The sequence below is a fragment of the Scophthalmus maximus genome, chromosome 2 (genome assembly GCF_022379125.1).
Source record: "Scophthalmus maximus strain ysfricsl-2021 chromosome 2, ASM2237912v1, whole genome shotgun sequence".
Classification (NCBI taxonomy): domain Eukaryota; kingdom Metazoa; phylum Chordata; class Actinopteri; order Pleuronectiformes; family Scophthalmidae; genus Scophthalmus; species Scophthalmus maximus.
Genome location: NC_061516.1, coordinates 31,160,176 through 31,175,000, shown reverse-complemented (window position 1 = coordinate 31,175,000; position 14,825 = coordinate 31,160,176). Strand labels below are relative to the sequence as shown.

General features: G+C 44.8%; 2 protein-coding genes across 3 annotated transcripts in view; both read left to right on the top strand.

The window, feature by feature from the left end:
• ankrd16 (ankyrin repeat domain 16) overlaps positions 1-4,045 on the top strand; it is a 5,467-nt gene extending 1,422 nt beyond the window's left edge. Inside the window, exons 2-7 of one of the 2 annotated variants that reach the window (XM_035624803.2) lie at positions 947-1,167; positions 1,411-1,453; positions 2,167-2,275; positions 2,425-2,586; positions 3,007-3,085; positions 3,762-4,045. In XM_035624803.2, the coding sequence (XP_035480696.1) occupies positions 947-1,167; positions 1,411-1,453; positions 2,167-2,275; positions 2,425-2,586; positions 3,007-3,085; positions 3,762-3,925 (778 nt within the window). In that variant the 3' untranslated portion in view covers positions 3,926-4,045. Of the gene's footprint in view, positions 1-892; positions 1,168-1,410; positions 1,454-2,166; positions 2,276-2,424; positions 2,587-3,006; positions 3,086-3,761 lie in introns of both variants that reach the window. The other variant, XM_047328538.1, reaches the window with a different exon arrangement.
• Positions 4,046-4,184: 139 nt separating this feature from the next.
• LOC118300425 (rab GDP dissociation inhibitor beta) lies at positions 4,185-14,782 on the top strand. The gene is made up of 10 exons (XM_035624802.2): positions 4,185-5,198; positions 10,322-10,429; positions 10,998-11,097; positions 11,350-11,484; positions 11,666-11,864; positions 11,958-12,089; positions 12,241-12,340; positions 12,607-12,778; positions 13,245-13,444; positions 13,719-14,782. The coding sequence occupies exons 1-10, from the start codon at positions 5,154-5,156 to the stop codon at positions 13,869-13,871; spliced, it is 1,344 nt and encodes a 447-aa protein (XP_035480695.1). The 5' UTR covers positions 4,185-5,153; the 3' UTR covers positions 13,872-14,782.
• Positions 14,783-14,825: the final 43 nt, after the last annotated feature.

Genomic DNA, 14,825 nt, shown 5'->3' with positions numbered 1-14,825 from the left:
TCTTCATGGCAAATGAAGCGGTGACGGGATTTCTACAATGAATTTAAAACAACAAGCACCAATACATAAAATGAAAATAGGTTTCACAAGTCTAAAAATGAAAAGTCTGACGCCTCTCTGTGATGATCTAGTCCAGAACTGACAAGTCCAGGTGAAGTGTTTTTTGAGCTGGACCTGAATCAAATGTGGTCAACGTATGAAGAAAACAGTGAAATGTCTCTGTTTGAAATATTTTCCCAAATAGAATGAAGGTCTCTCAAAAGGGGAATTGTGTCTTGAACAGTATCTGTCTTCTCTGTGATAGGCTAGTCCACATTTGACAAGTCAATGAAAAGTGGTACATCATGTTCTGCTAATGAAGGCTTTTAAATTAAAAGCTAACTTCAGCGTCGTCCAAGTCTGTAACTTCCAATGTTTTACCAGAAGCACTGACACACTTCTCTGTCCATCTAGATCCAAAATACTCCTGGGGGAGTTGAGACTCATCAGTTGCCTTGGATTAACTCGTGTACACAAATTGTAGTAGGACAAACTTCCACATTACTCTTGTGTAAAAAGATAAGACAAAGATATTTATTCCACAGTTAGTAAATCTCGAGTATACAGGAGTATCCAAAACCAAGTCTTCCTCATCAGAAAAGTGAATTACCGCGGGGCTCTGTCCGTCCTCCATCCTCAGCTGAACTAACTGGCTTACTTCAAAATAACAAACTTCACAGCCATTCAGAGAGCTATTTCTGATATAATTTATGATTGAGGCTTTTCTGTATGCTGCATTTTTTAGGAGGTTTGTTGATAAACAGTTTTATAATTTTCAAAAACGTTTGCACACTACTTTATAACCTGTAATTTTCTAGATAACTTAATTTGTAAGATTGACTGCCGACTTCAGGCGACTTTGTGCGTGGATGCTGGGAGGAGACAAGTGTTCCCTTTTCCGTCCCAGGACTCCTCTGATGATGGCCTGCACTCGGAGGAGCCTCGACGTGATCCAGGAGCTGCTGCGTCACGGCGCCGACCCTGCGCTCAGGAACAAGGACGGCTGGAACGCGCTCCACATCGCCTGCAGGGAGGGCGATCCTCTGGTGGTGCAGCACCTGCTTGATGCTGCGCCGGACGTCTGGAGGACAGAGAGCAAGACGCGCAGGACACCGCTGCACACTGCAGGTGAGGCATTGTCACGTGCCCAGGTTCCACGTCTGGACGTGACGGGTTAACTGAGCTGTCACACCTGGCAGAGAGGATAAATGCAACATGTGTCCTGACGTCAGGCTGGTCTGAAATTGTAATCTTCCGAGATCCAAAGAGATCCCAGATTGTAAAGGGGTCATCTCTACTGTTGTGTGCTTTGAGAGTTGAATTTAAAAAAGTGTCAGATAGTAACTCCTGCTGTCTCTGTTGATCGTCCAGCGATGCACGGCTGTGAGGAGGTCGTCAGGATACTGCTAGAGAGGTAAGTAGAAATTACTTCCCTAAACAAATCATACTCAAAGTCAAATTAGAGATATAGAGTAGGTACTTAAAATGACGTCTGTAACTTGCATATGCAAGTCTCTTTGAAGACTCTAAAATAAAATGGAATAAGTAAACCCGCTTTTACTCAGAAAGATAATCATATTAGTCTGCGACCGCTCGGTTCCTTTTTGATTTCAAAGAGACGTTACGAACGGACACACACAAATCATGTGACGTCTGTTGAGCGATGTTAACATATCAACAGACTAGAGCAGAGACGAGATGATGTGATGATGATTCAACAAATATCAGGTACTCTAGTCAAATGCTCGTTTATCAGCAGGAGCCTTGGTTGGTTAAAAAGGTCGCTTCTCTCCGCGTCGCGAAATAAACCCACCCATTAGCAGATAATCGGTTGTGATTAGACCGGCAAGTTTTCTTCCCATTGGAGGGAATCCAGACCGTAGTCTGACAGAGCAAATTTAAATGAGCTCCCAAGATTCATATGGGTCCCAGTATGGAATTATATAATCGTGACCCAGAAGTCACAGTCTCAACCCCTGGACTGGCAGGATGAATCTGGGTGGGGGAAAGTGAAAGGGAAGCACATGCTCCTCTGTCCAAAAGCAGAGGTGCCTTATCTTCTAACTCCTCCTGTCCAATGGAGCTACTTCGTCCGAGTGGTTCTCACCTTCACTGGCCCTCTTCCAGATGTGGCTACGCCCCAGATAGCAGGGACAGCTGCGGAGTCACTCCTTTGATGGATGCGGTCAGGAACGGACACATCTCTGTGGCCAGGCTGCTTTTAGAAAACCACCAGGTAGAGTACATGTCAAATCAGTGATGTGATATTCATGCACTGTCACGACCTGATGTTAATGTGTGTGTGTGTGTGTGTGTGTGTGTGTGTGTGTGTGTGTGTGTGTGTGTGTTTGTGTGTGTGTGTGTGTGTGTGCGTGCGTGCCGTAGGCGTCTCCGACAGCAGCTGACAAGCTCGGGGCTCAGCTGGTGCACCAGGTTGCTGTCACCGGGCAGGAGGAGACCCTGCGGTTCCTGGTGCAGGACCTCGGGGTAGACGTGAACCAGAGGGCGACTGACATCCAGCTCACTGCCCTACATTACGCTGCAAAGGTTTGACCAGTGATTCGCACCCAGGGGTGCTTTTTACCCCAGGAGTACTTTTGCACTTGCTCTGGTTAACTGACTTCCTTACTTACTTATTAATTTTGTAAGATTCAGCGCTATGTGTTCAAAGTGTGTGACAACTAGCAGAGAGGTTGAAACAATTAGCTGAAAGAGAAAGAGAAATGTTTGAAGGAGATAGCTTAAAGTAAAGGGATAAAATAGTTTAATAGTTCAAGTCAAGTTTATTTATACATCCCAAAATCAAACATGAGTGTCAGAACCCTGTTCAGTTCTTACCAAATGCACATACCATAGTACCATAGGTGTCCCCTACAATGTGGAAACATTCACACACTTACTAACACATCTGGTAAATGACAGTGTTTGAATAGATTCTCCGTCCTCATTTCAATCTGTGTGTTTCAGGAGGGTCACACGTCCACCATCAAAACGCTGCTGGAGTTTGGAGCAGATCTTCATGTTCGGGACAAAAAGGGAAGAACCGGTGAGCAATGGAATGTGTTTTGCACTTCAGCAACATTCTTAACTCACTTTAAGCCCCTGAAAACTTGTTGCCAAATCAAATTCAGAGCTTTTGTCCATCCATCCATCTATTAACTATATTGCTGCTTATACCGCAAGGGTCGCAGAGGTTTGATTGATTGTGGCCTGGCAGCATTAAACAAACAACCCCACAACTGTCATTATGTTTTGACTAAGATTTGATCAAATCCCAATTGGTGCTCAGATGGATGTGAAAGGGATAGTGACAATGTGCCATGCCTAGGTAAAAAAAAACAGGGAGAAAAGTGCTGAGGAAACAAAACAGGCCAAACTGTCTCATGTAAGAAAACCTAAACTTATCATAACTGTGGCGTAAGATTGTGTGACCATATAGGACCGGGTTTGTTTCTGAAGATACAAAACATAGACAGTCAACTGTTGAACATGATTTATTCAGGCACTATACAAATCATAAAACAAACAAAAGTGAAAATGATGAAATTTTTGGTGGATGCTTTGCTTTCAACTGCCTTACTTCATTGAGTGAATGTGATTACGACCAAATAAAAAAGAGCTATTATACGTTCTCGTAAAAGTTACTACTACAATAAAATCAAACGTGGCAGCCTGGAAGGTAGGGATTCAAACCTTCCGCTCATTTCCTCTTCTCTTCTCAGCTCTTCACATGGCTTGCATCGGGCAGCATGCAGGAGCAGCACGGATTCTTCTGCAGCTCGGACTCAGGGATTCGGAGGATGCATCCGGCACGGCGGCAAGGCAGTTCGCCAGGAGACCAGATGTGATACGAGTGTTTGAATGTGGATCAGAAGACACATCATAAATAATACCATAAGTATATAGAACATGGATTTCTAATTAGTTCAATTCATTAAAGTAAAGATAATTAACCTGAAGTCAATCTGTTGTATGTTGTATGGATGATATTAAATCTTGACTTGTATTCTGTCGTGCAGTGTGTTCTCAAAGGCAGTGGTGGCGTTTCTGCCAGAAGGCCGACCACGCTGCTTCGTAGGAATGAGTGCTTTGTTTGGGAAATGCTATGCAGGGAAGTTTAGACATGATCGGTCACGCTTAAGATAAGCTAAGATGCTTGTGTGTAATTTTGTCTGGTTGTATTTTGATATCATCCCAAACACTTCAAGGTGGCCAGGACAGTGATTAGGCTTCAAATATCAGCAACCGACCTCTGGTAGTTCCACTGTTTTCGGCAGGCTGCAGTGTGAAACATCTGTGTATGGATGTAAAAAATGGTGAAACCTTTTAGAGAGGTCCTCCTTACTGGAGGTTTTATCTTTGCCTTGAGTTTGTTGATGAGTTTTTGCTTCTTTTTCTTTTTGCCTGGACCACAGTCGTCATTAGTTTGTTGCCAGTAACTAGTCCAATACAGACGGATCTATGACGAGTGACTACAGGTGTGCGGACCATGAAGCTGTTCTTCATATGAGAGGATGATGCGTTCCTGCTAAAGTAGGTAGTATAAAAAAGGTGAAACATCTGTTAATGGTGGTGACCAGTGGAGGAGTGGGAGTTAAACTGCAGGTTGGAAAGTAAAAACAATTAACTAAGTACCTTATAAATTGTGAACTGATGATGGTGTGAGCACTAAAGAAAAAGTATATTTCTTGTAATACGCCACGATTTCTCTTGTTATTGTGTAAAGGTGTGACCATCCACATCTTTGCATTTCACCATATCCTTCTGAACGATGCACCTATCTGCACAACCTCCTCACACTTTTTATCCTCTGATTTAGTTTGACTTTATTCACGGCATTTTGACTATAGTCTCGAAAGGCAGAATGAAAATAAATCTTTCTCTTCTTAACTTTCCCTTATGCCTGTGTGATACTCAGAGTTAACACACAATAAGGAAGTTACAAGTTGTTCCTCTGACACGTTGCGCCTCCTCCCTCACATGATTGACAGCGGACAAGCCCCGCCCCGGAGGCGCCTGACGCTGAACCGCAGCCCCTTCTCTTCACATCCAGTCCCGCACGGCTCCATTTTCTTTCTTGTTATTGACGAGCTGAGGAGGAAAGATTTGGAAAAATGAATGAAGAATACGACGTCATCGTCCTGGGCACCGGACTCACGGTGAGAGACAATCCGGTCCGCCGCGCACTTAGCACGCGGCCGTGGGGCTTCGAGCTAACTGGGCCTAATCAGCGGGACTGGAGCTAAGTAGCTAGCTTAGCCGCTGTGCGCCAGTTACAGGAAGCAGCGTAGCGACGGACGCTAACAGTTAGCATCGTGCTATCAGCCAGGAAATAATCCACCACTCCGACAGTTCACTGACACACAAACGTCCGCGAGCTGCGTCGGCGCGTGGTCGTACGCGTTCGCTCGGTTCTCTAGGCGGACAACTCGGCGACTTCGCCGGTCGTTAGGAAGTTGACCGCCGATGCGGCGAGCTGCTCCGTCGAGGACCGATTACACCGCGGATGAGAAGTGCGCTAGCGACCGGGCGGGCTGCAGACGTGTCGCCGGCGGTTGACCCGCGTGTTCCTCGGTAGCCACACGACGCGTCCTGCTGTCTGGAGCTCAGCCCCCGGGGGAGCGGACGAGCCACGTCCAGCTGCCTGCAGACTCGACCGGCTCCCGGCTACGAAGCCTCGCGGGAGGCATCCTGTGCTCCACGTCACGTATGGTCTATATTCAACACACGGGACGTGAAGTTATTACTTAGTGAAGTCGGTTGACCCGGAAATGAACGTCGACAGCCCAGAGCTGCTCGCCCCGACAGACCTCCTGACTGCCGGGCCGGAGCGGCACGTCGAGGTCCCGTGACGAGCCGAGGACCGGGGGCAGCTTCCGGTCGCTGTGAGCCGCCTACAGCCCTTCCTTTGTGGAGTGTTCCTAATCTGGAGAGGCCCAGTCGGTGTCGCGAAGCAGATGAGATCTGCAGCGCAGGAGTACGTGATTATGGCAGCTGACGTTGTTGTGGTGTTTAGTGTCAGGCCCGGAAGAGACAAGCGAGCAGCAGCAGAGGAGACAAGGGGGCGTGGTCCACACTTGGTGGGCGGGGCGTGGTTCCACCAAGACCCAGGATCTGAGAGTTCACTGGAATTACTGTGCCAGGTCCTCAGAGCCAGGGGCCGCTGACTGCAGGCCCCGGCTGAGAGGCCCCCGGACGGAGGCAGAGGGGCACAGTGTCCTCTCACATGGTGTTGACTTCCCTCTCGCCCATCAGTGACTGCACCAGCTTCCCCTCTCCCGTGTCACCCGGACAGCAGCGCCGCGTTGTGTAGTCACTCGGGTTAGGCTTAAAATGAAAATACCAAACATTCCTATTCAGTTGATCACATGCGAGTTATGTTATTCACATTAGCTCACAGTAAAGAGTAAAATGAGGAACTGCTGCAAGATATCTTTACAATGGCTCCTATTTAGAAGCCAACCCAGGTTTTTGTTGTTGTATTTATTACATAATTCCATCCTGCTGCTGTATGTCTAGAGTGGAGTTTATTCCACCCTTTGTTTGCAAAGCTTAAAGTGATTATGGCAGCATTGCAGGGGCTCCGACGCTGACTGTGGGGAAAGACGTCTTTTATTTCACTTAAAACAAGCACAATATGGCAGTGGAATAATATGCTACTGAAAGTAAAAATGTCTCCATGCAGATATGAACTTTGCTGATAGTCTAATCACACTTGTTCTTCAAAGCTGAAACAAACAATTAGTCTGTGTTTATCCATCCCCAGGAAACTATATGGAAACTATTTCAACAATTGATAAATCCTAATGTCATTTCTCTTCATTGGTTCCTGCTTCCTATACACGAGGATTTGTTTCTGCTCTATGTGACATGGCATTGAATCAAATCAGGGATGCAAGTGACAATTATTTTCATCATCGATTAATCTGTCGATTATTTTTTTGATTAGTTGTTTAGTTCATAAAATGGATTAAAATGTCGATCACGTTTCCCAAACACCAAGATGATGTTTTGTTTTGTCCACAAAACAAAGATCTTCAGTTTACTGTCACAGAGAAGCAAAGAAACCAGAAAAATATTCACATTTAAGAAGCTGACATTTTTTTTTCATAAAAACTACTTGAACGGATTAATCAATTTTCAAAGTAGTTGTCGATTAATTTAGTAGTCGATTACTAATCTGTTGCAGCTCTAAATCAAATATCTTTGGAGTTTTGGGCAGGTGGGCAGGCGCACAAGACCGCTGAATGTCATGTTGCAGATTACTTCATGATGAAAATGATGGTGAGGTGCAACCCCTCAAATGAAATCTGGTGAAGTATGTAGAGTAGGATGACTAATCCTCTCCACAGAACCAGATCACAGCCGCTGCTGCTCACTGCCCGTCCAAATGAGGAAGTGGTGTGAAAGGAAAGGAAATGGGTAGAATGCTAGTCTGTTCTATCAATGTAATGAATAAGGAAGAGCGGCATGTGGAGAAGTTTCAATACAAGTTTTTGTATCACCAGCTTATATCAACCTTATACTGCTCTAAACTACAGTACAGTCTTAAAAGCAGATGCACTCCCATCTCATTTATGAGTTCATCACATTTTTTGCATTTAAACTTTAAGCTGCTGTGTAACTGACAATAAATATATATAGATATTGAATATGTATTCAAATACAGTTTGTTTTATACTGTATAGTAATCATTATTGTTTTAGAAAATGAGTATGTTTGATTAATAAACCGATTCCTTTGTTATACATGTCACAACATGGGGACACTTTCCTTGAGGTGCCCGCTGAGAAAAATAAGTGAATCCTCACACTATTAAGCCCAGAGACGAACAACTTAATTGATAAGTGATCAATGGATTGATCTGTCCTCTCAGCTCTGGACTTGAGAAGACCTATCGAGTGGTGACCTCAGATCATTTCCCCCTCCAGTGAGTCCAACTGGTTTCTGTGACTTGAACGGGCGCTGAAGGAGCCATCCAGCTCTTGTTGGCTGGGTTGGACTTTGCTTCATTTCACCCTCTCTCTGATTTTTATGGGTCTTCTGTGTTAAAAATTGAACAGAGACTTTGCCTCAGTGCACAATTTTGTTTTGTATTGGCCTAATTTTCTGCCTGACTGTGCACTGAATCAGTTTGTTTCCTTCTGTCAGCATGGCTGCCACCATCAGGCTGAGGTGGTGATGACGGGGCTGTCACATGTCAGCACAACGGAGGGACATGTGACAGCATAATGTCTTTCTTATCTCAGTGTTCCAGTTGTACACATTCGCCAGTGCTTTCTGGGTCTTCCATTGTGACAATATCATTGTGAGAAGTTTGTTCAAGAATTCTGACATTCATTCTGAATTTAACCCTTTGGTCACTGGTAAAATGTATGGCCTCCATTTTTAATTGATGAACAAAGATTTTAGCTGTATCCTTACCAATATCCTGGTAGTTGTAAGAAAAAAGTGAAGAGTCCTTTATTTAGGGCATTGAAATCCCAAATAACCTTTTTACTGGATGACGTCCCCGTCCTCCTCTGTATATACGGATGTGTTAAGGCGTACTTCCTGGATCCTTAAAGCCTGGGAAGTGCACAGCCAGCGTCAACAGTACGAGCAGCTGTTACAGGTTTTGGCACTCATCATAATATGTCAAAGCAAGGAAAAAAATATACAAATCCTTTCACTTCATGTGTTGCAACAGACCACAGTCTGTACTCAGAGGGAGTGTAGGTGACATCATCCAGTCAAAGTTATGGTACATTGCGTTTTGCCATGTTGCCACCACGAGTTGTCACTTTTCAAGTCCACTCAGTCTCATGACGCGCACAAGTTTTTTCTTGCATACCTTTCGAGAATTCCAGACTCTGGCAAACACGTGTTTTAATCCCCATCATTACCACCCCCTGATATTTAACGTCACTGTGAAACGAGTTCAACTGTGATCATCCTCTCAGCTCCACAAAAGCAGGTCAGACATTATGTTGCCATTGGGTGTGTAGGAGGTGTGATGTCCGGTCACAATAACTCACAAGTTGTGTTGTTTCGCCCTGAGCTTTGGCCTCCATTAGTGGAGGTCTGATTTAGTCTTGCTGAGGGAAAAGTGAGGTTGGATATTATGTATGAGAGCATGTGTTGCGGTGCTAATCCAATAATCTGGTGTTAAGATATAAATCAAAACCTAGCATGTAGCTGTCTACAGTGAAGGGAAAAGCATCACAAATGAAGAATGGCACAGTTCGGCGATGTTAGTGCATTGTTATTATTAGTGTTATTTACTTTGCGACTACCTGTTCTTTTTACTTTTGCTCAGTGAGAGTGGTCTGCTACAAAAGGTTGTTGTTACAGATGAAGATGTGAATACCAGAAAATGAAAGCTGGACTTCATATTGGTATTTTGATCTTAAACCCTAGTGTCTCCAATAGACAACAACAATGAGCAATTGGCCTTGTCCTTCTAATAGTTTTCAAAGGGACTGTACTTTACACTAATGTCTAATGTGATGGCTGGAGCTGCTCTTTGGCAAGGTGTCTAATGTCACGTGGTATTGATGATGATGCTACTCAGCCTTTGGTGTAGTACCATGCATGGCTTGCAGACTCATTCAGTGCAGCGATGAACACAAAAATGACTAGTTGGGCAAGATTTATGTCTGTTGTGTCATCAGAGGTCAGAGAGAAACTACGTTTTTTGTGTCCTGCACTGTTCTTTCATCCACCGGCTCCTTCACAAATTCGCCTTCTGAATAAGGTTTCAGCTTCTGAGGTATTACTCGCTCACCTCAAGCCTTGCCTGCATAAAGCTCTTTCAGAAGGCTGTCTGCCTCAGAGCCTCACGACTGCCAAAACAAAGAACAGAGGAACACGTATGTTCTCTGTGCCATTTATATCTAGACATGTAATTCATTATTTGTATTTAAGGAAAAACAGAATGACAACAGAAGTGAACATGTCTGTGTGTTGACTCGTGGTTGTTATAGACCCAGAGCACCGTCTCTTTGTTGGGTCGACAGATGATTAGTAGTGAAAGGTCTGATTGGATGTGTGATGTGTCGTTCTGACTGACTTTCCATCCACACAAATGAGGATTCAGAGACACGGACATTATCAGACATTTGTGTGAAAGTGGAGGATGGTGTGACACCTGGAATGAGTTCAAGTGAATCGACTGTTGAAAGCAGCCGCCTCGTGTTTAATATGATTAAGTGGAGAGCGGGTTCGCTACAATTCTGGAAATGCCAACTCCCAGGATCCCGGTCATCTATGTCTTATGCCCCTTTTTGTTTTCTCCCAACAGGAATGCATTTTATCCGGCATCATGTCAGTGAAGGGGAAGAAAGTCCTGCACATGGACCGCAACTCCTACTACGGAGCGGAGAGCGCATCCATCACACCGCTGGAAGACGTGAGCTGACCTCTGATACCATCCAGTTTGACCCTATCAACATCTCCCTATTAACTCTGTACTTTAGCCTTGTGTGTGGGTTTTTGAAGATGGTACATTAAACTTGTCCCAACCTCATTCTGAGAGATCATACACTCAACTTCAGCTTAGTGTTACCTTTAATTGTTACCATGCTTTGTGGAATGCTCCTCTTGTGTAAAACTGTGTTCACGCCAAATTTTCCGGTCACGTTACTCGCGCAAGTTCGGCTGCAGGATTATTTGTGTTCACTCTCGCGCGAGCAATGCAAGTGAACACAACCCCCTAATATCCGCCCATTCTCGAGTCGTCACGGACGTCGGGAGGATGTCAACTCTAACTGGCTTTAGGGATATCGCATCATGCGGATATCTCATGGTTCAAATCTTTCAACTCGAGCGAGTATCGAATTTGGGGCCCTCCTTATTCGCGGCCCGTTTACTTGAACGACGTAAAAAATTGATCTAGGGTTTGCTGCCAACGCAGCATTAGTGGACATTCTTACTGCCGGTAGCTTGTGAGTCAAGTCTGGTTCTGTGTCTCCCTACAGCTCTACAAGCGCTTCAACATTCCGGGCAGTCCTCCTGATTCAATGGGAAAAAGCCGCGATTGGAATGTGGATCTCATCCCTAAATTCCTTATGGCCAATGGTACACTTGGATCGCTCATCTGTATATCACACATGGCTTCAACTTGTAACCTCGACCCCAGACCTTTGTGTCAATCTGCAATATGTCTGTTTAACGCTTGAGTTGTAGCTCAGTTAGCATTGTATGTGGAGTGTCAAGTGAAACAATGTTAAATACTTTGAATATATTTTAGTACACCATCATCAACAACCGGAACAACGTTTGTCTTTGTGAAAAGCAGTAATGGTGTTTGCGTTTCCCTCCCTCCCTCAGGTCAGCTGGTCCGCATGCTGCTGATCACACAGGTGACTCGCTACCTGGAGTTCAAAGTGGTGGAGGGCAGCTATGTGTACAAGGGGGGGAAGATCTACAAAGTCCCCTCTACTGAGACTGAAGCTATGACATCACGTAAGTGAAAATGAATGAAAAAATATGTGGACAGTGTGAAATGATTGGTGAAATGTTTTGGATCCATTTGGATCTGTTTCCACTGGGTCCACTGATGTGTCCCTCTTCTGGTTGCATGAAGCGTTGACTCTGTTAAACTGTGACACGGGTCAATGTCTAACCTCTCTCTCTATCATAAAAGTTCTGATGGGCCTGTTTGAGAAACGGCGCTTCAGAAAGTTCCTCTTGTTCATCTCCAACTTTGACGTGAACGACCCCAAAACCATGGATGGCGTCGACCCCAACAAGACATCGATGAAGGCCATTTTCCAAAAGTTTAGCCTGAGCCAGGACGTGATTGACTTCACCGGCCACTCCCTGGCTCTCTACCGCACAGATGAGTCCGTGGCCTTTGGTTGATAAGTTGTTTTTATAATGTGATATAGTGTTAAAGGTGTTCAGCCTTGATGACCTGTCCTTTGCTCTCCTCTCAGTTACCTGGAACAACCTTGCATCGACACGATAAACAGGATAAAGCTGTACAGTGAGTCTCTGGCCAAATATGGCAAGAGTCCGTACCTGTACCCCCTGTACGGCCTGGGAGAGCTGCCACAAGGCTTCGCCAGGTACGGCTTATCCTCATCACTGTGATCCTATCTGTTCTGTCCTGTCTTTCATATCAATATTCAGCTTATTGACCTGGTATTAGACATAGTCTTGGGTGGTATTGGTAATATTGGATAGGTTCACATCTGTTGACATCTGTTTCCATTCCAGGCTGAGTGCCATCTATGGTGGGACGTACATGTTGAAGAAGCCCATCGAGGAGATTGTGGTGGAGAACGGGAAGGTGGTGGGAGTCAAGTCCGAGGGAGAGGTGAGCGTTTACTTCTCAATGTGTTAAATCGGGCCAAACCACATCCGTCCAGTCTTCAAACAACAGTGCAGACACATGAATAAGAGTCACTCAGTAAAGTCCCAGTCACATCATACATATGCACTCAGACGTTCTTTTCTTCAGTCAAACCTCCGTGTTGACGGGGTTTTTGGCAGAAGGCTTGTGGCTCCGCTCAGGGGGTTCACGTCCTCAGTGAGTCTCCTGGTTGCTTTTCCTCTGAGCTTCAGTGTGTCTGTCCGCCGCAGATCGCCCGGTGCAAGCAGCTGATCTGCGACCCCAGTTATCTCATAGAGCGCACCAGCAAAGTGGGTCAGGTGATCCGAGTCATCTGCATTTTGAATCACACCATCAGCAACACCAGCGACAACAACTCCTGCCAGATCATCATCCCCCAGAATCAGGTCAACAGGAAGCACGGTGAGCTCACAGGAAGTTAACACGTCGAAATGTTTGCTGAAGAAGGAAGTGTGGTGACGACTGAAGTTGTTGGATGGGCGGTTCTTGAGAAAGCCTCAAACATTAAGTCATACTAACATGGAGTATTGAAAATAGTTTTCTTTTGTCAGAATAACTGTGCTTCTCCTGCCTTTCTTAATTTTTACATCTCGTTCACAAAATGATATCCAATCCTTCCACTCATTTGGAATTACCATAGAAATGCATGTGTGTGTGTCAGCTGCTCATGTAATTCTGTTAATGTCTGGGACAATAACATGAACAAGTGGCTATAACTGTGTCAAATCCTGTGTGGAATCTCTGTTTTGATCAGATTATGCTCATTCTCCCCAGAGCGATTACTCATTGGATACATAACACAAAATAATATTTGAGCTCCTCCCCAGTCAAACCACCAGACACTTACTGTAACTCTTCCTCTTTGCAGACATCTACGTTTGTATGATCTCCTCTGCTCACAACGTGGCGGCACAGGGTAAATACACCGCCATCATCAGCACTACAGTGGAGACGAACGACCCCGAGAACGAGATCAAACCGGCCCTGGACCTGCTGAAGCCCATCGAGCAGAAGTTCGTCAGCATCACTGACCAGTACGAACCAACCGACATGGGCACTGACAGCCAGGTACAAGAACAGACCACGTTGACGTCAACTACTGGTTTCCATTTACTGGAGTTGATGAAAATATTGCTCAGTTGACACAGTGAATGTCACATATTATTTACTTGTCCAGTAACACACACACACACACACACACACACACACACACACACACACACACACACACACACACACACACACACACTGTGATGTAACACGCTGCCGTAGAGGATTTGAAACGAATGAACTTGATTCTTTGCTGTGAATGTCAACGTTTTATATTTCTGTATTTCTCTAGATTTTCATCTCCCGCTCCTATGACGCCACCACTCACTTCGAGACCACCTGCGACGACATCAAGGACATCTACCGCAGGATGACGGGCTCAGACTTTGACTTTGCCGAGATGGAGCGCAGGAAGCAGGACATCTTCGGCGACGCCGCAGAGTAGAGGCATTAGAGATTCAGATTATCAAAGACAACGCTGCCGACGTCGGAAATCTTACAAAAATTAGAAAATTTACTAAAAAATGTACACATCAATGGGCTGCCTGATTATCCAAGTATATGGTCGGCCCATTGAGGAAATTCATGATATATATAGATATGATATAGCATTGTTGGATAGGGTTCAGGAGATATGCTTTGTCACATCACATTAAGATTCTACTGCCCAGTCCAAAGATGCCAAATACACAACCGTCATTCAAAATCAGCAGAATGTTCCAGATCGGGAGGGTGTGGAGGGGAATCCAATTTTTCTGTCGTTAAAGGTGCCATAAAAGGTGCTTGGAAAATATGTAATATCTCCACGAAAGTTATTTTTCTCTGCAGGTATCGTTTCTGGAAGTGGCTTGGTGTTGTGAGTCTGAATAAAATCATGTGTGCAGCTGAACAGGGTTTGGGGCGACAGCCGAGCACGGTCCCCTCTGACCTCAACCAGCTTCCATCGTCAAATTGTCACTGTGAAATCAAATGGAAATGGGGAGTGGGCTTGATATTGTATTGTTGTCTGATCCTCCAGCACGACGAGGCAGTAAAACTAAACCAAACCACAAGGTGATGAAGTCCAGCATAAAGTACCTGAACCTGTTCTCAACAGTCAGTTAATATAAAGCAGAAGTGGAGATGTATTCGCTCTGGTTTTATGCAAACTGGTGGGATCCCGGAGCATTAAAAGCAGAGTGATGGGAGAGTGTGTTGACTGTAATTTGCTTCAGAAGGACCAAATGTGTACTGCAGCAGTATTGAACTGATGAGAGCCTTGTGATATCTCCATATCGTGTTGAAAGAAGAAGAAACATCTTGTGCTCAAATGATTTCTGTACTGCAAAGTAAAAAAACAACTTTGTCAAAAACAAACAGTGACTGATTCTTTATTACATTTCATTCATGATGTGTCAGA

Coding starts and splice junctions, on each gene's coding strand:
- LOC118300425 (XM_035624802.2), top strand. CDS start 5,154: ATGAATGAAGAATACGACGTCATCGTCCTGGGCACCGGACTCACG. Junction 11,485..11,665: donor GACTGAAGCTATGACATCAC/GTAAGTGAAAAT, acceptor CTATCATAAAAG/TTCTGATGGGCCTGTTTGAG. Junction 12,090..12,240: donor CTGCCACAAGGCTTCGCCAG/GTACGGCTTATC, acceptor TTTCCATTCCAG/GCTGAGTGCCATCTATGGTG.